Source organism: Ailuropoda melanoleuca, chromosome 5 (assembly GCF_002007445.2).
Source record: "Ailuropoda melanoleuca isolate Jingjing chromosome 5, ASM200744v2, whole genome shotgun sequence".
NCBI classification, from domain to species: Eukaryota; Metazoa; Chordata; class Mammalia; order Carnivora; family Ursidae; genus Ailuropoda; species Ailuropoda melanoleuca.
This window is the reverse complement of record NC_048222.1, coordinates 9,260,951-9,283,697: the sequence shown is the minus strand read 5'-3', so window position 1 is coordinate 9,283,697 and position 22,747 is coordinate 9,260,951. Positions and strand designations below refer to the sequence as shown.

Genomic DNA, 22,747 nt, shown 5'->3' with positions numbered 1-22,747 from the left:
TTGACCCTTTTTCTCTGCTTCATGACTTAAAAAAAAAGATGAACTCCAAAGGCATATTGTTGTCTTTATCTTATTCAAACAGGACATGAAGTACATTTGTGTATCTTCTCAAACTGATGAGACAACACACTGTGCTTTCAGAATCAAGGGTAACGTTGAACACATCAAAAACTAATGATGTACTATATGTTGGCTAACTGAACATAAAAAAAAAAAAGAATCAAGGGTAGCTATATAATACTATATTTTACGTGAAATTGTAAAAGATGATTTCAACCTCCTCTGATCAGACCAAAGCACTGATTCACAATCTGATTTTTTTAAGAATGGAAAAGGAAGGAGAGTGAATGGGGAACAAAGGAATAAAGCAGTTTATGTCCATTTGTAAGAGGAGAAATAAAATGAAAGCTTCCCGAAGAGAACCAGAACCTCAGAGCAAGCAAATAATACCCTTAAAATCTACCAAAAGATCCTGGAAAAGCTGCTATCTGAAATAAATGAAACAATTCAATAGTTTTAGAGATGAAGAGTATTGGAACAGCTTTCTTTCTCTTATTTAAAAAAAAACAAAACTTAGGTTTTTATTTAAGCAATTTCTACACCTAGCTTAGGGCTGGACCTCAATGACCTAGAGATCAAGTCGTATGTTCTTCCCACTGAGCCAGCCAAGCACCCCTTTCTCATTTTTTTTTAAAGATTTTGTTGTTGGGGCGCCTGGGTGGCACAGCGGTTGAGCGTCTGCCTTCGGCTCAGGGCGTGATCCCGGCGTTAAGGGATCGGGCCCCACATCAGGCTCCTCTGCTGTGAGCCTGCTTCTTCCTCTCCCACTTCCCCTGCTTGTGTTCCCTCTCTCGCTGGCTGTCTCTATCTCTGTCAAATAAATAAATAAAATCTTTAAAAAAAAAAAAAAGATTTTGTTGTTGTTGTTGTTTTGAGCCAGATTTCTAAGGCAGACCTCTCAAGAGTCCAGCAAGGAGGATGATACCATCAGACCCTGCTCAGTGGACTTCAAGGTGTGTCTGACCACGCAGAGTCTAACTGCCGCTTGAGGGTTGCTGAGTTACGAGAGGCCGGTTCCACCCTGCCCTCGGCTAGCTAAACGTCCCGAGATGGGTTTTATTTAAAAACACTACAAGGAAAGTAAACGATGAGGCAAACTCTGTCAACAACGAAGCCATGTGCCTGGCAGACCCAGAAGGGTCATGCGAGAATGTCTCGATGGGATGTTCTACCGAAATGTACCAGTAGCAGAGGTTTTAAATTTAGCACCCATGCAACATGGTGCAAGTTCCATGTCAACCAACAGACAGATCCAATCAGCCAGAGAGCCAGAGAGTTTGCAGTGGTAACGAACTGGCTACTTGGCCTTTTTAGCCCATGCCACAGCCTTATTCATTAAGCAGGGGGAGGTCAAGTAAGTAAGCAATTAATTAGGATTGAGAGATCTAGGGGCAGCTGTTGACTTTCACCCTCTTCTCCAGCAGGAACTACAATGGGGACTTGGGATAGAGAGGTAAGGAGAACACAGAGGCAATGGTGGGGAGAGAGACAGAGGCGAGGGGGAAAAGGTGCCTTTCTTCTGTCCTCAGTGGACAGGAGGAATGAGAAGGCCATTTCGAAGATTTGCTAGCACTCCAAGCACGCAGGGGGATGGCCGACTGCACAGCCAGGTTAAGTTCCTGTTAGGTTCACACAGTGTGCATCAGGAGCGCATTTTAGAACTATTAGAGGACCTCACACCAGTGAGTCCTTGGGCTGGTCTGCCACGCTGCGGCCGGGAGAGGAGATCTGCCCACACAGATGCGAACCGTGCACAGATGTGAACATCGAGCAGCTCCGTCTCGCTCGGAGCGGCCTCACTGTTTCAAAGCCTAGGAAGCCACAGGAAAGTGAAAGCTGAGACACAAAATAAGACAACTGTTTCCAGGCCCAAGAATACAGTTTTGTTTTTTTTTAAATGATGTATCACTGCTAATCCATAGTGCCTGGTATACAGCGTCTTAAAAACTATTTTCAAATTTGAAAACCAAGCGCTGGGGTATGACTGTTCTCCAGGCAGAGTTTGCGCCTACCTGTGGATGAAGTACAGATCAGCCATTCCCAAAGCAAGACCGACACCGGGTGGGGGGGGGGTGTGTGCAGATGGGGGTAGGACCTATTTTGCCAGCAAACAAGAACAGGCTCCCTGAGATGCCGAGTGGGCGGCGGGGGCACCGAGGGCTCACAGTGGGGCTACAAGAGACAGAATAAGCTGGGCGACGGCATCAAGCAACGCGGAAGGAGCTTACAAACACACCCACGCTAAGTGCATGACTACTCACTCCAAGTAAGTGCAATTCCTCTAGGTAGATTAACTTCAGAATCTGGGCAATATGCATATAGGCACATTAGAAAGATCAATGAGCGTGATCTCATGGTTACACTTCTTAACGACTAGAACCCGTAAGAGTGCCTTTCCCCCTTTTCTAAGCAACTTGCTACTGAGCAAAAAGATAAATAAAACAGAATGAACACTTAGAAAAAAATCACAGGTCATGGCCACATTCATGCAAAATCTCATTACTGGTGATCACATTAAAAAAAAAAAAAAGCAAAGACCCAGTACATTCTCTTAATGTCTTCTACAGGATTTGGCTGATTGTCTGTGAAAGGGCCTTAAAACCCACCACCAGGCAAGAGGACAGAAATGGTTCCAGAACTTACAATCTTCTTCTCACGTTTGCTATTGAGCTCTACTGGCATGATGCTGCCATTGCTTCCTGAGGGCACAATGCAGCCCGGGTTATGTGCCTGAGGTGAAGGCATGCTCTGCAAAGGTTAAGACACACAGATGCATCACATACAGAAGACGCCGACAGCCGAAAATACATAGTAAGTATGTGCCAGTTAGAAAAGCAACGCAAACACTTCCGACCCCATGTGAGCAGTGCAACTTGGCGGGCTGTGGTTAGACCACCAATGGACTCTGACAAGACTACACATACTCCACGGCAAATCGCACCACTGGGTTTATCAACGTAAAAATAAGTACACAAAATTAATAAAGAAAGCCTGTCATATTTTCAAAACACCCAGGGGAACGTCTCTTTCTCACTCAGAAGATGGAAAGGAAAAAAAAAAACTTTGAAAAGCCGTAAACACACAGAAGTAACATCAAAAGCACCACGCAAGAAATCCCACCGTGACCCTGTGTGACCCAGGCACGTTCACAGGCACGGTCACTGCCCCACACACAACATGATTCTGCTGTCCACACAGTACAGAGACGGGCAGCACTTACCTCCTGGCTGAGGAGCGGTCTTGCTTCAAGAGCCACCCTTTTCTTATGCTCCTCTTTGACAGGCATTAAGGGTTTGAAAAACTTTGGTGGCTGGGGAGAGAATGCTTTAAAAGGGCTGACTGTTAAGGCGTGGGGGTTCTCTGATGGACAACCTGGGAAAGACAAACAGGCACGATTTGACGGGCACACCAGGAGCACGGTCATCACCTAGCCACAGGAATATCCAGTTCGACAAAGAAATTAACAGGCTAATATTTGGCTAAAGATGAAAACCAGTGTGGGCAAGAGTGGAGATTATCTCCCAAGTCACAAAGAGTCAGCAAAGGGCTGGGTGGCACCGAAGAAAGCAGAAACTGAATTTTCTACCTTCTTTTCAAGATGCCCCTGAAATGCAGGCTACTAGACCGATTTCAAGTCATGCTGATTTTCTGTTGCTCTGTAATCCTGGGGTCTATGACCCTTCCATGCATTTGGGCATTCTGTCACTTCAATATCTTATTTTCTATGTATCTCATTCCACAGTTCGATTTCAGGATCTAGAATGGCACCTTTTTGTATCTTTCACTGCATAGAGCAAGTAGAGGCTTAATAAATATTCAATGAATGGATACTGTATACATTTTCTTACAAGCCCCATTTTTCCTCAAGCCACCTGTTGCATGTGACTAAGGAAGAACAATTCCACTCTGCTGCTCTGACTCATTTCTTACTTTTCCCTCTTTCCCTCCTTCTGTATTTTCTTCCTAATTCACTGGTACAATGTCATTTGGTAGAAAAATAAAAGGTGTAAGGTAACAGGCTAATTTACGTTTTCAAAGAATGCTATTCCTTTCAGGGCACTGGGAGGTCATACAGTTAGATAGTAATGCTGTTGCTGATCCAGCTCATTTCTGATACCATGTCTGAAGCTCCTTCGGGAATCAAAAAATTCTCCTAAAAAAATCTTCTGAGTACAAAAGCATTACACAGGCAGATATTCTTTTGGTAAAAAATGAAGTCTAACCATAATATAATAAGATTTGTTTGTGTCTCAAAAGGGACTTCAGATTCAGGAAATGATGTGGGAAAAATGATCTGAAAATTCTGAAGGGCTACACAAAAATTCCATTATTATTATTATCTGGGTGATATACCAGGTCCAAAGCAAAAGAAATCAAACGAGTGAACATGACACGCTCTCTTCAAGAAGACAGTTTAGAATCACCCAGCGCATTACAATCTCAGGTTCTATCTTATCAAATGCCACCTATAAAAGAACTTCCCCCCATGCTTTTCCTAAGAAATTAGAAAGAAAGAACACAGAAAAACAATCTCACCACTACTTTCTTTACTCCTTCGAGGCGAATCCCTGGGTAAAGTTCCGTAACAGGCTATATCCTGATAACTGGAGCTGTAGTCAGACATGTCTAATTGGTTCTCTAGCCAACCCTACAAAGTAAAGATATGGGTTAGCTGTAATTAAGTCCCTTTAAAATAAGAAGTGAAGCCCAGATTTCAGGTTTTTCCTATTTTTTATTGGCAGCAAGTGTTCTTCTTTATTATAAAGTATTTCAAACATAGAAAAGTATGAATGGCTAAATAATATAAGTACTGTCACACCCAGGTATGGCTAAAGTGTTAATGTTAATATCCTATCATATATGTCAGAGATTTAATAAAATCATGACAAATGGAGTGAAATCCCCTTCTGAATTCCTAAGGTCCCATCCATTTTCCTCTTTCCCCCTACAAAGGGCGTCACCTTGATAAATCTGATGTATCTCCAGGTTGACTAGATAACTTAAAGACCACAATGAAATGCTTTTTGGAGTGAATGGGTTCCATTAATACTTTCGCTTGTGTAGCAGGCATACGCTTGCACTGCCCCAGGCAAACCAGAGGGTATGGTCACTCTATGTATGCCTGAGATTTAAAAGTATCAAACTGGCCTAAGATATCGGTATACTAAGGAAAGAAAACTCCATTTATGTATCATATAAGCTTATTTAATCTTACTTCAACTTCTCTGGTGTTGCCTGCCTCTAAAGACTAGATTTCAAACCTCTTGATGACATAATCTGTGTTTCTGCTCTTTGAATCACTCAATCCCTGGCATCATAACTTAAAAATATAAAAAAACATTAAAAAAATAACTTAAAAATAAAAAATGATCCAAGCAATATTTGCTGAGGAAGGTCATGTTACAAAATGTCCTTAATTTTAAATCCCAAATTTACCTAGTTGGAATAATTTCAATTTTGCAATGGCAGATATAATACTTTCTTAAATCTTTTTAAGTTTATGAGTTAGACCCATAAACACACAGATAATTCAATTCTGTGTAGGACTACGCTGGTATGGAAAATATGCTAGGTACAATGTTAATGCTGAATGCATAGCAATTTCACATCAAGTATTTGAATTTGGAAATGGACAGGCAGAAGATACGATCTGCATAAGATTAAGACGGGAAGTCCTGAGATTTTAAGAACACCAAGACACCCTAACTTTTCATACTTTGACTCTGCTAAGTAAGCTAGCCATGCCCACAGCACAGATGCACACCTTATCGTCTTCATCAAAGCCAGAAAGGTCTGGTCGACTAGAGGAGACCTGTAAGAGAGCCATGGTTTTATCAATGTGGTTTATGTATTTAATATAAATTACACCGAAATACAGAAATGTAATGTCACATTTACAGCTGAAGCCTGTATGATAGTCTCAACCCCCTCTTCCTTCTGCAATCCTCAGGAGAACCACCACACTAAATTTGGGGTAATTATTCCCACACAGGCTTTGCATAATTACTTATGTACACAAAAATTGATTTATATAAAAAATACATGCACCTATAATATATAAATATATATAATGTATATGCACATGTAATGTCTATTTTGCATATTTTTATAATTAAAATAAGTGGTATCTCACCATACATGGTCTTTTTCATTAGTCTCAGAATTTATTTGTTCTATTCTAGATAGATATCCAAGCTGCTTCGATTTTTTTTCTCTATTACAAACTCTGATGAAATAAATTATTGCTATTGTCCCTAAGTACCACTCTAGTTGTACCCCACAATGATGGACATGTATACCATTTCAGCATTTTTTAGTTCTAAATACACCCTATGTTTCTTTTTAATTTTAAGTTTGTTTTATTATTTATTTATTTAGTCTCTACATCCAACGTGGGGCTCAAACTCACAACCCCAAAAATGAGGGTTGCATGCTCACCAGCCAGGCAGGAGCCCCCTCCTACGTTTCTATGAGGAGCTCTACAGTGTGTGTGAAGGCCTGGAATCTCTGGGCTCTAGATAAAGCATATGCACCTTCAACTCTGCTCTTCCATAGCGATTCTGGACTCAGCTTATGAAATCCTGCAAGAAATTATGTTGGGAATTTACAGATCAGCTTAAGGAGATGTGCCAATTTTTTTTGATACTGTGTGTTCCCATCAATGAACACAGTCTCTCTCTCTGTGAGTGTAGGCTTTATTTATGGTGAGAGCTGCATTCGGATTTTCTATTTCTTCTATGATTTGGTGTTTGTAAGAAAATTCCATTTTCTTGAAGCTTTTACATTTACTGATATAATGTGATGCATGGTTTGCTCTTATGCTGTCTAAATCTCTGTCCTCTCCGTAGTGCTATGTCCCTTTTTATTGCCAATAATACTGGAATTAATATCCACTGTTTTCTTTCCTTCCCCAATTAATCTTAACTAGAAGTCAGTCCATTTGACCAGTCTTTTCAAAAAGCCTACTTTTCAGCTTTGTTGATTCTATTGTTGATTTTCTATTTCATATACCTCTGTTCTAATCTTCATACACCTTCTCTGACTTTATTATAATTCTGCTGTAGTATTTATTATGACCTTCAAAAAATTTTTATTCTGATTTTGCTCTTTTGACTTAAAAATCTTTTATCCATAAATACTTCTCTGTGAATCTCTAAAAAATACAGAATTCCTCCTCCCCTTTTAAAAAACCATAACCATAGGGGTGCCTGGCTGGCTCGGTCTGAAGAGTGTGCAACTCTTGAGTCATGAGTTCAAGCCCTATGTTGGATGTAGTGATTACTTAAAAAAAAAAAAAAATCTTAAAACAAAAACAAACGTAACTGCGCTTCCTGGTGTGTTTCCCTGGGAGAGAGGCGAGGCTTGGCTCTACGGGATGCCCACGCCAGTAAACCCTGAACCCCAGGTGCCCTTACATGCCACACCCCAAACCCCAAGACACATCACAGAAGCAACAGACCCTCGGCAGGGGGTGCTCACATTATGAACATTTGGGGTGCTGAGACTTCTCCGCAGGTGCCGGGCTTTGGTGGACAGTGCTTCTTTGACTGTGACCGCCTGCAAAGGTCAAAATAACATTTATTTTCTTTTTTCCTCTGATGACAAATAATGTATGTTTATTGTGGAAGGTTTAGGAAATACAGAAAGACACATTATTTCAATCCCAAGCTCCTTCCCATAGTTATAAAAGCTGGAATCTTACAGTACTCACTAATTTCTCTTTCCTTAATCTACCAAAAACACTCTCCATTCATAAGACCAGGAACACTGCTGAACTAAAGACATTTATGGGGTAGACTGTTTACAGAGGTAGGCAGAGAAAATGGAGAAGAAATACCCCTAACTATGTATCTCATTTGCAAAACGACCATTAACTTTTATGCTGTCTTGTGTTTTATTCACGCAGCAATTTCAGTGGGACTTCCACTAAAGGCAGATTTTTCTGACAGATGCCAATCTTAGTCTTCTTGTTTGCTCACAACGCACTTTCCACGAACTTTCACCACTGCTTCTACGGATGACAATTCCCATCTCAGAGTCCACTGCCTATGGGTTAGCTTCATAGGAATGCCCTGCTGTTGTTGCAGAAGTTAACCCAGACCCCCAAAATTAGGGAAATAGTAACAGCATATGGCTAAGCACATGGACTCTGGAGTCAAGCCTTCCTGGTTTATGACCAACTTTGTACCAACTTCTTAGCGGTGTAGCCTTGAGCAGGCGAGCTAACTTCCGCTGGTCTTGATGTTCTCACAAAAGGGGATTCTGACAGTGTTTCTCTCCCTCACAGGGCCATCGTATCTAAGTAACTTGGGCACAGCCCTTAAGTAGAAGGTACTGAATAGAATGCAGACATTATTTTCATTTTTGCTATTTTGTCACAGTCACTACTTTGAGGAGATTGCTACTCGTTTTCTTTCTCTGATAAATGCAGAGAGAGGGTGTCTGGTAAATAAGTTCATCTCTGTCCATTTGTGGGGGAGGCTGGTGCTCTCGCCCTGTGGTCCAGATCCTGCTGTTACTTGCCTGCCGGAGCCGTTCAAGGCTCAGAATGTTCTCCACCTGCAGCACACCACGTGTGTACTTCTCTATGTAGGTCTCCCCATCTGAAGTGCCTTCATTTTCACTCCTTGCTGCCATGAGAGCCAGGGTTTCCCGGTCCTCAATTTCCTCTGTTGCCTGAAGGACAAGAAGGCAATGCCAATACGTTTGTTTTTGTTTTTTTCTGGAATTACAATACTTTTATGTGAACAATATTTTTATCCAAATTTTAGTGAGAAAATGATTTAGAAGTTCTAAGAATTAACACATTCTCCAATACTTCTATTTTGATATTTTTAAAAAGTAACATATGTATTTACCTTTGGTATGTTGGATACTATTTCATAGGTTACACCACAGGAATAAAATATATTCTTCAATGATATTCTCCTCTTCAGGCTCTGGGTGAAGCTCTGGTAGGAAAGGAAAGCTGAATTAAGTGATGTGAAATACATAACTTATTCCGCGTTTTACAAACTGTGGAAGTATTATCAAGTACTAGGCTTTTGATACACCTGCAACAACTCAGAAAAACAACTGAAAAATCCTTGTCTCTGACCCTGAAGGACAACACTGTCCAGCTGTCATTTGGGGATTAAATCATAGAATCTGTAGCCCATTCAGGAATTTTGGGGGTCGCTCTTCTTTCTCACTGGCAGTCTTCCTTTTGATCTTGATAGGATTTATTTAAAGATTTATTTATTTTATTATTTTTTAAAGATTGAGAGAGAGAGAGAGAGCAAGCAGTACCGGTGGGGAGGGGCAGAGGGAAAGGGAGAAGCTCAGACAGTCCGCTGAGCAGAGAGCCTGACACAAGGCTGGATCCCAGGACCCCAGGATCATGACCTGAACTGAAGGCAGATGCTTAATCGACTGAGCCACCCAGGTGCCCCTACTTATTTTACAGGGAAAGCGAGCACACGAGCAGGAGGGACAGACGGAGGACAGAGAATCTCAAGCAGAGTTGGACGCTCAACTGACTGATCTTGATAGGGTTTAATCAGTCCATCCTTGGACAGAAGAAAACTGGAGAGGGTCCATTTTGTTGGCAGCACCTGTAGGATGAGATCTGGGGAAGCAGCAAGGATTTATTTTGGGCCTGCCCCTTGTCCTGTTTTGTCACTAACCTGCTTGGACTTGGCACTTGGCCTTTTTCAAACAGCGACATGTCATAGCTCCACTGCCTCCTAGGATTATGGGTCTCAGACTGGCCCAGGGGGACCATCCTTGGGTGGCTGACATCTACCTGTGCTGTCCCCATGCCCCGTTATCTGGGGTCAGCAAGAGTCAGACTGTAACTGGGCTAGTGTGGTGACAACTTGCACACCCACGGTATCAGCACCACAAAACACAACTTTGTGAAAGACAGAAGGAAAACACTTCGAGCTCATGTAGGCAACAGCAGAATCAGGCCCTGTTACTACCTGTTTGTTGTAAATATTGGCTGCAATCCGTTTTCGTAATACTAACTCCATAGCAGCCGGGTGGCTGAGCTGCACCGTGGTTTTCACTATTAGGTAAATCCTTTCGTTCTGTGGCGTGACCCTATTCAGGTGAACGGAATCATGCACTGAGGAGTCCCAGGAGGCCGTGGCTGAAACCTGAGAACAAGAGAAGGGTTGCGGACACGGAAAAGACCCAGCTCAGCGGCTGCGGTTTGACATCACACAGGACAGCGAGAAGAGAAACGCAACCCCACTGAATCATATGTGTTGCTCCTCTCTTTTTCTGAGCAACAACACACATTCAAGTTTTTAAAGTCCCCAGTCCTCTCCCCCAAAGCAGACCACAGCAGTTCAACGGGAAGACAGGCCCGTAGGCAGGTGCACTCATCTGAACCCCAGAAACAGAACGGTAGGGGTCAAATACCTCCTCATCACTGTGCTTTATGATGGGCAGGTAGAAAAACTGGCTGCCGTGCTCCTTGGGCAGGATGGAGTTCACGCCCGACGCATGGGGGCCCACGAGCTGCTCGTTGGCACTAAGGTCATCAGCTGACCACATCCGGGGCACAAAACAGAAGTGGAAGGAAAAGTCATTTTTCTAAGCAAACACTGAATTTTTTAAAATATGCTTTCCACTGATGATTTTTACACATAATGCACTTTCATTTTCTTCTTCCCTTCCTTATCCCACAGCTGAAATAGAGATGCTAATTCCTCACAATAGGTTTTATCCTTTACAGAACCAACTATGAGAGCCAAGAAGGTACCCCATGAGTCTCCAATAAAAGAGACAAATATATGCCATACGCAATCCTAGGAGCAGGGATTTTCTCCACCAAAACACAGGTGAGACTTTGGTGCTTTCTGAGGTCAATTCCTTGTATAGCCTGGTGTGAGGCTTGTGCCCTACTTACACAACTTACACATGATTAGAGATTTGAACAGCTAAACAATCAATGTGGAATCAAAGTTCCAAGCACTTGGGAGAAATACAAAGATCACCTTCTTCCAATACCACGTGGGATTCACCTTCACAAATTTCTATACATGGTCATCCAACCTTTGCATGTATCCCTTCAATAACAGGGAGCCCACCACTTCATAAGGCACACGTCCTACTTCCAGGCTCTTAAAACAGTTCTTCCTAGGAAGAGCCAAAGTGACCCTCCCCGGGTCTTCCCTCCAAAAAACAGGTTTCCAGGCTGTGTTTTAAGATTTCAGGGGCCGTGCAGAAGAGCCTGCCTGAGCCCACCCATCCCGCCACTTGGCAACTCTTCCTTTTTAGTCTACACATAGGGTTCCATTTAAGATTTCATTCTGAAAATGGGTTTTCCTGCTAAAATATATTGAGGACCATCACTCTTGGTTCACGCAGGTTCAATCTAATCGCTACTGTAAAGAACAACCCTTAATGCTGGGTTTACAGTGTAATTACGTTCTGGCATCAGCGCTATTGGGGCAGGGAGCAAATGGCACTAATCAGAAATGCAGATTCCTAGAGCCCTACAAAGCCTAAAGGTTCAGAGTCTCTGAGGTGATTACTTTCTCAGGTAATCCCTCTGTCCATCAATGTCTCTCAACTCTGTTTTAAACACTTTTTATGTGAGTTCTTAATCTTACAGAACTCTCTTTTTAAGACTAAATACCCACTTCTCTCTTCTAGTGATGTTACATGTCAAGGTTCATACATTTGGTTGGGCTAAAAATGTCACCTAGATATAGCATATGAGTGATGAGAAAAGTAATTTAAGGAATCAAAATCAGGTGGGTCTGAAGACATTACAAACCTAAATGAAATGAGAGGGCCCCTGGAACCCTGGGGTTTGCTTACCATTCAAATCAAGGAAGAGAACCGGTATGTGAGTTTCCATTCCGGGTGGTGGGACCCTAAATTTAACAACAAAATTTAATCATAACAAAATACGTGTACTACATCGTGTTAGATAATCGAATACCACAGAGGCACGGAAGTGGAAAAGAACCACCGTAGGGTTACAGATTCTATTCATGAAGTATTTGCACAATTCCTTTTTTTTTTTTTTAAGATTTTATTTGAGAGAGAGAGAGAGAGCATGAGCAGGGGGCGGGACAGAGGGAGAGGGAGAGGAAGACTCTCCACTGAGCAGGGAGCCCAACGTGGGCCTCGATCCCAGGACCCTGAGCTCATGACTTGAGCCCAAGGTAGATGCTTAACCAACTGAGCCACCTAGGAGCCCTATTTGAACATTTTTTGATGTCTCTGTTAACACACATCATGAGAATTATGTGACTTTCATAAAGAACTACCAGTTACATAAATCAGATGTAATTAACTGAAACAAAGATTATTTAATGGCTTTGTAGAAATAGTTCTAGTGATGGGAAAAAGGGAAGGGATGCTGTTAAGAGTGGAGACAGGGGATAGGACCAGAACCCAGAGAAAGTAAACAAAAAAGACAACATTAAAAAGCTTAAAGGAGGAGAGACTGAAAGAAATATCAAAGGAGGAAGGGCTGTCTATGAAAAAGACCAAAGCGGTCCTTTATCAAAAACTGGCCCGTGTGCATCTGAGTTATCTGGGGGAGGGGGGAGGACTCTGAAAATGAAAAGCCCTGGGCCCATCCTTCCTCTTGTGAATCAAAGTACCTAGGGCAGGATCCAGGACTCCACATTTTACAGTCAAGATGACCTGAAGTTTGGAAATGGCTCAAATGAAAGTGACTGGGGTAAGGAGGACTGTCTAGACAGGGCCTCAGGGAGCAGAACAAGACTGGGAATGAAGTGGCCGTCTGCAACCATGGGACTGGCAGACAGACTGCGCGTGTGCCCTGCAGGACTCCAGGACAGCGGGAGAATCTGCAGGGACAAACACTGCAACTTATGTCCCAACTTAAGTGCCAGCAAATGCAGATTTTCTGGTTTCGTACTACTACCAAATCCATTATACTTTCCTTTATCGTCACAGACACAAATAACACCGCTGATGTTTCTGTGCCTACCCTAAAGAGACTATCTGGACATGTACACACTCTGTTCAAAAGGAGTCTGACTTCTCCTAAATGCCTAGGACGTGTTCTTGGAATGAGAATGAGAATAAGAAGCAGCAGGAGTAGTTACCATTTACAAATGGGCACTATCAATAAGTTTAATATATTATCTCTAATCCTTTGAACAGCACCAAAAACAGGGCTCCATTCACAGATTAAGAGTAAAGCCTTGGGGCGCCTGGGTGGCTCAGTTGGTTAAAGGCATGTGCCTTCGGCTCAGGTCGTGATCTTGGGGTCCTGGGATCAAGCCCAATGCCAGGCTCCCTGCTCAGTGGGGCGTCTGCTTCTCCCCCTCCCTCTGCTCCTCCCCACAGCTCCGTGCTCTCTTTCTCTCTCAAATAAATAAAATCTTTAAAAGAAAAAAAAAAAAAAAGAACAAAGTCTCAGAGAAGTTAACGACATTTAACACTTACAGGGCTGCTGGTGGAAACTAAATCTGGATCTATTTGACTCCAGGACACCATGCTGTTTCTGATGAGCATCGGACGGACTGATCAATGAACTGACTGACCACGGTTATTTAGTGCTCAAGACCTGATTCTATGCTAGTGACCAAACTGAGCAGGCACGAGGGGAAGAAAAAAATATATTTTCTCCCCTCTTCAAGTGGACTCTGGAAACACCCTTCTCTTAAGCCGAAATAAGAGAGTTTCTGGAGATGAGGAAACCGTGTCCAAGCTGCTCAGGTGGAGACACTGAGGTGTGGTATTTGCTTTCTGGCCACGTAATAAACAGATGCTTCCCGGCTTCCTGGGAGAGGAAGCTGGCTGCTGTGGGGAAGGAAGGAGGGAAGGCGGCATGAGACATGGGTGGTCCTTCCCTGAGCAGCTCATGGCCCTCAGCATGGGCTGTGACATCCTGGGAAGTCACTTGCATGACCCTGGTGCAGGCCATCCGCTGCATCCTGTCAGGCCCGCGTGGGGAGAAGGCGACTCACCAGTGGGCGGGGGCCCCGGGGACCCCGCTGCCCGGTGCAGGCACCAGCACGGCGTTTCTCTCCTCGGTCAGCCCCACCCACTGCTCCACCAGCCGGGCTTCCCGCTCCACGTCGTCCTCCGTCTTCTCTGCAGGACGACACGAGGGCATGAGCACCAAGACGGGGGAAAAGACAATTTCCATATTTAAAATAAACAGGTTTTCACTGGGTGACATCCCCAAGCGGCTGGAGCATCAATGATGTTCCAAAAGTTGAAGAGAGGCTTCAAAGTTCCAGCCGAGCACCTAGACAAGCTCAGAGACACTAGGACTCTCACTCGATGGACCTCCGGGTAGGCACGTGGAAAGAGCAACAGGACGGGAATGAGAACACGGTTATGTTTCCCGGTTCTGAGCCCTGGGGAAGTTATTCCACAGACGAGTCTGGGCTTCCTAGTCCGTCAAATAGGGCCCATACAAGCCATGTCTACTTTACACGCTTGTTGGAAAGATCCAGTGACATCATGGATGTGACGCTGCTTTATGAAAGTATACACCACTGTGCAGAGGATTAAACCACACCACACACCACGCTCTGTAAAACTAACTTTGTTGTCCTTTGCGCTCCTGACAAAAAAGATTTTACATTATTTTGAAACCCTCAGATTCATAATTCCACCCTGGAGCTATCCGGGTATAGTCAAAGTGAGTTTCCATTAGCAGGCTGAGCACGGATACAAACTGACACCATGAACGCTGAGCCAAGATGTTTTGCTGAGGGGGGAGCTTTCGCTAACTTCTACCTGAAATGGATGAACGCGCATAACGTGTCCTCTGATGCAGGACCCGCCACACTGCACGGATCATCATGTCAGGGCGCGAGACTGAGGCTTTTAAGCACACACCTCTACCCCAGAGCCCCAGCGGCTGCTGCCAGCGTAAGAAACTGCGTCCCTGGAGCCGCGGGGCCGTGAGGGGAGCTGCAGGCCCGCTTCAGGCCCTCCTGCTCCAGCTGGGCGCTGACCTGCCACGTGGGACCCTGGAGCTGCCGTCGGTCCCAGGTCCTGAGCCCAGAACGCCTAGTAACCACGTGTCGGTTCTGACTGCATTTGCATCCTTCGGAACTAAAGTTTAACGTTTCACGTCACAGTTCCCGCAGAGGCTTAGGAAGGTTTATTACTTTCAAACTCAATACCGTACGAAAGGAGTCACTACTATCTGTAATTGTTACGACGTCAGAACACTAAGGTAGTATTGTCCAACCGAGGGGAGGAGACAACCTGCCGCCACTGTCTAGAAGTGAAAAAGCCACTCCCGGGAAAGAGTTTCATCTCACATACCTTTTTTATTGCTGACTTTTTTTATCTGCTCATCTAAGTACTCTCGTCGTTTGATGAGCGCATCAGACCACCTCTCTCTCACACAGTTTAAGTCTTCTTCCTGACATCAGGGAGGGAAAACATTTTCCTGTAGAATACATAGACTGTTTTTTTTTTAACAAAGATGTTTACATTGATCAGGAAAGTTTTCATTAGGAAAGGCCATTGAACACTGCTGCGTGATTAATATGCAAGAAAGCAAAGAGGCCTCAGAAACACAGCATGCTGATCGAGGAACCCATTATTCAGAAATCAGAGCCCCTGGATTGCCAAAGGGATAATTATACTTAAAAGCAAGAGAAGCTCAAACTATACCAGCTGTGGGGGTGATTCTCACATGGGGTGTGTGTATGTGTGTGTGTGTGTGTGTGTGTGTGTGTGTGTATTTAAATTGGAGCTATTCATTTGAAGGATGTGTGATTCTAAACAGAAGGACACCATGAACAGAGCCCAAATCATGGAACAGCGAATGGAATGGAAAAAAGAAAACAGGCATTTTCATAGTTCATCGTTCAATGGCCTGAAAACATGTATTTTCTGAAATGCAAAGAACACATCAGCAGAGAACCTTTCAAACTTGCTGCAAAGATTTTACCTCCAACCACTACTACAAGGCTCACCAAAAATCTCCCATGCAAACACCCAACATGCAGTCAGCCATGCTTTAGGAACGCCCAGAAGCAGCCGCTGGGACTTCACCGTGAACAAGGTGGCAGGAAGCGCACAGACAACAGCAGGACGTTAGTTAATGGCATTGCTGAGATCCAAGGGGAGACTGGGATTTCCCCTGAACTTTGTTTCTGTTTGCTTGTTTTCTTTCTTAGTTAAGTTATGAGAGAAAGAAGCCCATCAATTCTACTTAAAATGCTCAGTGAGTTGTCTAATTCCGGTCTAACCCTTAAGACGTGGCATTAAGAGCAGACGGCAGAGGACGTCTGAGGGTCTGTCTACAACGTACCCACAGTTCACATACAGGAAGGCACCCCAGGAAAACTGTAGAGAATCAGTACAAAGACTGGGGACCAAACCCAGAACACTTCATCCAGATTCGCTGCCTTGCCTGTTCCTATCATCCCACATTCCATGACAGCAGGCCAGCCAGTACTGACGAGGTACAAGTTCGCAGGTGCCTTTTTTTTTGTTGTTTTCTAAATTTCCAAAAAGAAAAAGCTGAGATTTAAATTCTCCAAGTTAAGGATAATTAAGCTCGGTCCTAATGAGAGAAGGAAGCTGGCTAACCCAAACTAAACTATGTGACTGAAATGTTTTCCATTTCCTCTCCAGCAAGAGACGTTAGTTAAAGCTGTGTATTAGAACAATCCTTCTCTCTTGGAAATGAGGCACGAGGTGCAGTTTTGCATAGAAAAGACAAGCTTCGACCTAAAGATTATGGATGGGTAATTCCACAGTTTTTAAAATCATTAATTTAATACAGTGATAAGGGTCTTGCTTGGAAAGTCTTTACGAGCTAATTCGAGATTGCATAGCAGCGATGCGGAATCTGATCACACACTTTGAACGGACAGAGAAATCTAGAGCAACAGGATTGTATCCCCGATTATGTTTAAAGCAAATCCAAAGCGAGTGAAAGACTGCATATTCTTGCTCGACGGTCCTCCTTCCTCCTCCCTGCCCCCTGCTTTGCGGACGCTGGCCATTAGCAGCAGCTGTGCCCCATGCCACAGAATGACAGCAGCAGTGATACCTGGTAACTATCCATATCATCACCATCCTCATCATCTCTCTGGCAGGAAAAATAAACACAAAGGACATGCATTTTGTTTCTCGAACAGCACACAGGTAATTCTTTAAGCGTAACACACACATTATAATGGACGGCACGTGTAACACCAGCATAATACATCACTTAAATGAACTGCAAGAAAGGTTTAGTGGACTTAACTCACTTCTCTCTAAGAATCTGAGTTTTGTTTTGTTATGCTTTTAATAAGGAAAGCAACCATTTAATAAAATGAGAACCCTGTTCAATGGGACTAGCCATCAACCTCATTGGACCAGGCCTTCCCCTATCGTTATGTGAATGGTGCACACACATTTCTGGGTGGGCTATCCGAGATTTGGAACGGACTCAGAAAGACAAAATGGCAGAACTAGACTTGATTGCTCAACCTCTTAGTGTAGCCGTGAGGCAGCCGGGGCCCTGAAGGATGAAATGGTTTAACCCAAGGAGCACACAAATGGTGGCAGAGTCAGGACTGGGAGCCAGGCTGCTAGTTGCCCCACTCAGCATCGTGTTCCCCCACCACACCACAAGCACTGAGGAAATCCTCACAGGCTATTCACAGACAGGGTTCCTCAGCGTACGACCGTTTAAAGAGCGCAGCCTGCCATGCTGAATACTGGATCTACTGTCGCCCACGACTGGTTATGTTAGCATCATACCAATCAGCTGAGAAAAGTCAGAACTGTCCTAAACCCATGGTAATAGTTTACAACAATTATATAAAGTAACGGTTTTGGCATAAACATTTGGCCAAACAAAATCACCATGTTGAAAATAAAAGGGTTTAGTTGAGACAGGTTTCCTTAGACACAAGAATAAAGAAAACTCCCTTTTGTAGGGAATAACCATCTATAGGGAGAGAGGTTCTGCCCAAAATGAACAGTGGGCCACGTAACAATTGTCTTTGGTTTTTCCTAGAGGGTTAGTACTCACACAGGCAGTGAAGTGGTCTAGTTGTAAAAAGACAAACTTTTTTTTTTAAGTGCTTTAAAAATATAATTACATTACCCTCATATGTAAGTATACTTCAACATATACTGCTTATTAAAAGTGATTTAAAAATATAGTTTAAAAAATAGTTATTCTCTGCATAGATTTCAAAATCCACTTTTTTTTTAAGTTTGGAAGCCATCATTATCATTTGAATAACTGACATATTAAATGCATACCTAATACTGAAGTAATTTTTCTTTTTTTCTTATAGATTTTATTTTTTAAGTAATCTCTACACCCAACGTGGGGCTCAAACTCACAAGGTTTGAGTTCCCCTTCTCTCTCAAACTCAAATCCTGAGGTCAAGGTCTCATGCTCTACTGACTGAGCCAGCCAGGTGCCCCCTGAAGTAATTTTTGACTTAATTCCCCAAATTACTGAAAAAGCACAAGTAGCTCAAATTTATCATTATCATTTTTTAGACTAAGGGGATCCTTCCATTAACACAGAACTAGCCTGAACTTTCATGATGTGCAACTTGTGAAATCAGCGTATTCTGCACTGGCTTGAGCTACTGCCTCAGAATATTTCTAAAGTACTATGTCATAAAATAAGTTCTGGACGTGACCTTGAGCATGGCTGCAAAGAAAAATAAAAGCTTTAAAAGAGTCACAGTTTAGGGGCACCTGGGTGGCTCGGTTGGTTAAGCGTCTGACTCTTGATTTCGGCTCATGTCATGATCTCATGGGTTGTGGGATTGAGGCCCACATCGGGCTCCGTGCTTAGCAGAGTCTACTTCTCTCCTTTTCCCTCTCCCTCTGCCCCTCTGCTCGTTCTCTCTAAAATAAATAAATCTTTTTAAAAAATCTTTATAAAAAAAAAATGAGCCACAGTTGGTTGGTTGGTTGATTTTTTAAAGTAGGCTCCATGCCCAGCGTGGAGCCCAACACAGGGCTTGAACTCACGACCTTGAGATCGAGACCTGAGCTGAGATCAAGAGCTGGCCGCTCAACCGACTGAGCCACCCAGGCGCCCTGAAATAGTCACAGTTTAAATCTGCATGACTGGTACTATGTCCTTCATAGAGCATTTAGCACAGGGGGAAGCTCAAATTTTGACAAAAATCAGTTTTAACTCAGGAGGTAGAGTGGTTTTAAAAGTTCAAATAATCAATCCTTGTAAGGTTCCTCATATGGGAACATGTAGTCAGTTGGAGATCCCTAATTTATACGTCATGATTTAGGATGCAAATTCAAAGTTTTACCTAAGATCAGAGATTCATTAAGCCACAAAATTTTAGTATAGACTGGGATTTCAGGAGAATTATTAAGTCTACTTCATCATTCTGGAGAAGAGAGAAGGGGAACTGGAGGTTTGCGTTATCCCAACAAGGTAACCAGGAAGGCCATGCTAGACTGAAGATTCTAGGCCCCCTGGCTCTAGGCTGGCGACCTTTCTACCAGGCCCTGCAGCCACCCCCAAAGTTGCTGGCCGAGTGAGGGACTGAGCTGGGATAAGAATCCACACAACCCAATTTCCTATTCCACACGTGAGGAAAAGTCTGGGGGAGAAGCCGCCCCCAAAACTGTCCTCAGGCCTTCCTTCATACTCTCCCTGGCTCTGAGAACCAGGGGCAATTTTGGCCTGGGACAGGGAAGGCGGCGTTTGACAAAACTATGCCTTCCAAGGCCTCATAGGCCAAGCCAGTGTTCCTTCTAGCTTTCAGAAAGTCTTTGCCTGAATGCCAGGGAATACAAGGAAACTGAGACAGAGGATGAATCATTCTCAGGATGGGCTGGGCCTCTGCCCAGACTCCACAGAGAGATGTCACAACGGGGAATGCTCCCTCTCTTGTGTGAGGGAGCCAGGGTTCAATGGGGTGATTCCTCCCAGTTCCTAATTCATACCTGCCAGTGAACTGGGGACTGAGTGAAAGCATGTGCCTTCTTTCAGGCTACTGTGGACAAGTTCCTAATTTTAAAGTTTATTCTCACAGAGTGACGAAGAGCTGGGATTGGTAACTCATGACCCAAGATCGAGAGTCACACACTCCTCCAACTGAGCCAGTCAGCCCCCCCCCAATCTTTTAATTTTTAAAAATGAGAGCAGAAGATTTAGTAAAAGAGGATTTAATGGGCAAAAATGATCATGAGGACAACTTTAATTGAAAAAAAGGGGAAAACTTTCAAAGAACTGTTTAATTATGCCAGTGTATGGAGGCAATTTTGTATTAATAGAAGTGGACTGGGCCAGGCAGCCATGCCATATACCCAACATAACATAACCGGAGCCAGACAGAAAATGCAATCTGCCTGAAGTAAGTGAGTAACACACATTCATAACTGTGCTCACAAATAAAATTATTATTAATCAACACTAAGCCGGGATAGTATTTCCAATCTCATAAAAAGGCAATGGATGGAAATGTGAAGGGAGGGGTGCAGATATAAGGTCAAGACAAGGCATTCTGTCACATTCCCCAAAGGTCTCCAGCCCAGATCACTGACCACCTTAACTCTGTGTTAACTGGTCCTTGCTGCAGACTACATCCAATCCGTTGGTCTTACCTGGTAACTGTCCAGCCCTCTCTGCAGCTTAGTGGATCTGGCAGTGACGCAGCCAATGGAGACAGACAAGATGGCTTCGACCATGAGCGGCAGTGTCCCAGAATGCTGCACCGGTTTCACCGTGACTTGCACCCTCCGGGAATGACCCTGCAGAGGGGGGAGTGGGGGAGGACATGACACGCCAATGGGCGCCAGGAATGGGAAGGGCAAGGAATGGGGGAAGAGGATAAAGGAAGGGAAGAGAATCAGCGAATAAAGAAGCCCGTAATTAGAAAACTCCCAGGAACGGTGTGTAAGAGTGGGACAAAGAGAAAACACAAAACAAACAAAACCAGGCCTCGTACCTGTCTGAGTTGGAAGATGCCTCCTGTGTTGACATCTTTTGCCTGGTGAAGTTCCACTGCTGAGTACTCCCCTAGCTCATTCAATTCCAGTATGGAGATCCACATTTCTATTCTCCGTGTTACCTCATTCCACCTGCAAAAACACATTCCGATGGACAACAACGTCATTGCCCAGGGACGTTATGAGCAATAGGAATGAGCCACCATCCCCTGAGCACTTACTATGGGCTGGCATCGTGCTGTGATGTAGATTTGCTTATTCAACTCTGAAAACAACCTTATGTTGTACGTCTTTTCTCTTCACTTTATTGAGGTATAACGTATATTCAGTGAAATGTCCAGATTTTAAGCACAGTTTGATGCATTGTGAAAATGCACACACCTCTGTAACTACCCCACCATTTGCCTCTGAAAGTTTGCTCATGCCCCTTCTCATTCAATATCCACAGCATCCCACAGCGGCCATGTAACCATAAATTGTTCTGCTTGTTCTAGGAATTCATAGAAAGGGAATCATAGTAGGTACCCTTTTAGGTGTAGCTTTTTTGGTTCAGTGTAATGTTTTTGTGATTTATTCAAATGGATATCCATAGTCCTTTTCCTTGTTATCAGAGCTGAGTAATATTTGATTACATGACCAGTTGTACAATTTGTTTATCAAACGTTCTCACACATTTGGGTTGTTGGCACTTTGGGGATATTACAGAAAGAACTGCTATTAACACTTGTGAACAAGTCTGTTTACGGACTTATGTTTTCATTTTTCTTGGGGAAATACCTAGGAGTAGATTGCTAGGTCACAGAAGAGGCAAAGGATCAAATTTCCAAGAAGGTATCCTCCCGGGCAAGATGGCGGGGCAAATTTCCAAGAAAAGGAAGCCTGTGGCCGATGGCACCTTCAAAGCTCGACTGAACAAATTTCTTAGTCAGGAGCTGGCTGAGGGATAGCTATTCTGGAGCGGAGGTACGAGTTACAGGAACTGGGACAGAAATCATCATCTCGGCCACCAGGATGCACAAAGTTTTTAGTGAAAAGGACTGGTGGATCTGAGAACTGCCTACAGTGGCTCAGCAGAGGTGTGCCTACCCCAGGGCAGTGGATTATGCTAACAAGGTGGCCAGGGGATGTCTCTGTGTTATCACCCAGGCCAAGTCTCTGCGTGACCAGCTCCTAGGAGGCCTTGCTGTGTGGAGGGCCAAGAATGGTGCCCAACAATAGTGAGGTTGTCGTGTCTGGGAAACTTGGAGGACAGAGGGTTAAATCCAGCAAGTTTGCAGCTGGCCTGACGAGTCTCAGTGGGGACCCTGTTAATTCCTGCTTGGACAGGGTGTGCTGAGAATCAAAGTGAAGACCGTGCTTCCCTGGGACCCACGTGACAATCAGGCCCTAAGAAGTCTGTGCCTTGCCATGTGAGTACCGTGGACCCCAAAGATGAGCTACTGCCCACCACCTCCGTCGTGGAACATGGGAAGCCAGAGAGGCCTGCCATACCCCAGCCAGTTCCCACAGCACATCAGAGGCTCCTTGGCAGCCGGATCTGGAGTCTAAATATTGCTCTACAAAGACTTTTATAAAATCTTCTAAAAAGAAAAGAGGAAAATGTCCTCCTGGTTTTTTTTTTCCCCCTATAAGCTTTACAGCTTTATCTTTCACATGGAAGGTTCTGATCCTTCTCAAAATAAGTTTTGTGTATTGTGAAGCCAAAATCAAGGTTGGTTTTGTGCCTCCGCAGGTAGGTGGCTGTTTCAGTCCTATTTGTTGAAAAGCCCTTCCTTCCCCATTGAACATCCTCAAT

The 22,747-nt window shown here is 43.8% G+C and overlaps 1 protein-coding gene across 1 annotated transcript in view; it reads right to left on the bottom strand.

Moving 5' to 3' along the window:
- KIF13A (kinesin family member 13A) overlaps positions 1-22,747 on the bottom strand; it is a 200,266-nt gene that overhangs the window by 8,127 nt on the left and 169,392 nt on the right. The window contains exons 22-36 of the mRNA XM_034660191.1: positions 20,952-21,084; positions 20,608-20,754; positions 17,069-17,107; positions 15,325-15,424; positions 14,007-14,133; positions 11,875-11,930; positions 10,468-10,592; positions 10,023-10,199; positions 8,919-9,011; positions 8,584-8,736; positions 7,540-7,617; positions 5,825-5,872; positions 4,597-4,708; positions 3,281-3,432; positions 2,704-2,808 (exon numbers count right to left, since the gene is read on the bottom strand). Coding sequence (XP_034516082.1) covers positions 2,704-2,808; positions 3,281-3,432; positions 4,597-4,708; positions 5,825-5,872; positions 7,540-7,617; positions 8,584-8,736; positions 8,919-9,011; positions 10,023-10,199; positions 10,468-10,592; positions 11,875-11,930; positions 14,007-14,133; positions 15,325-15,424; positions 17,069-17,107; positions 20,608-20,754; positions 20,952-21,084 — 1,645 coding nt within the window. The remainder of the gene's footprint in view (positions 1-2,703; positions 2,809-3,280; positions 3,433-4,596; positions 4,709-5,824; positions 5,873-7,539; positions 7,618-8,583; positions 8,737-8,918; positions 9,012-10,022; positions 10,200-10,467; positions 10,593-11,874; positions 11,931-14,006; positions 14,134-15,324; positions 15,425-17,068; positions 17,108-20,607; positions 20,755-20,951; positions 21,085-22,747) is intronic.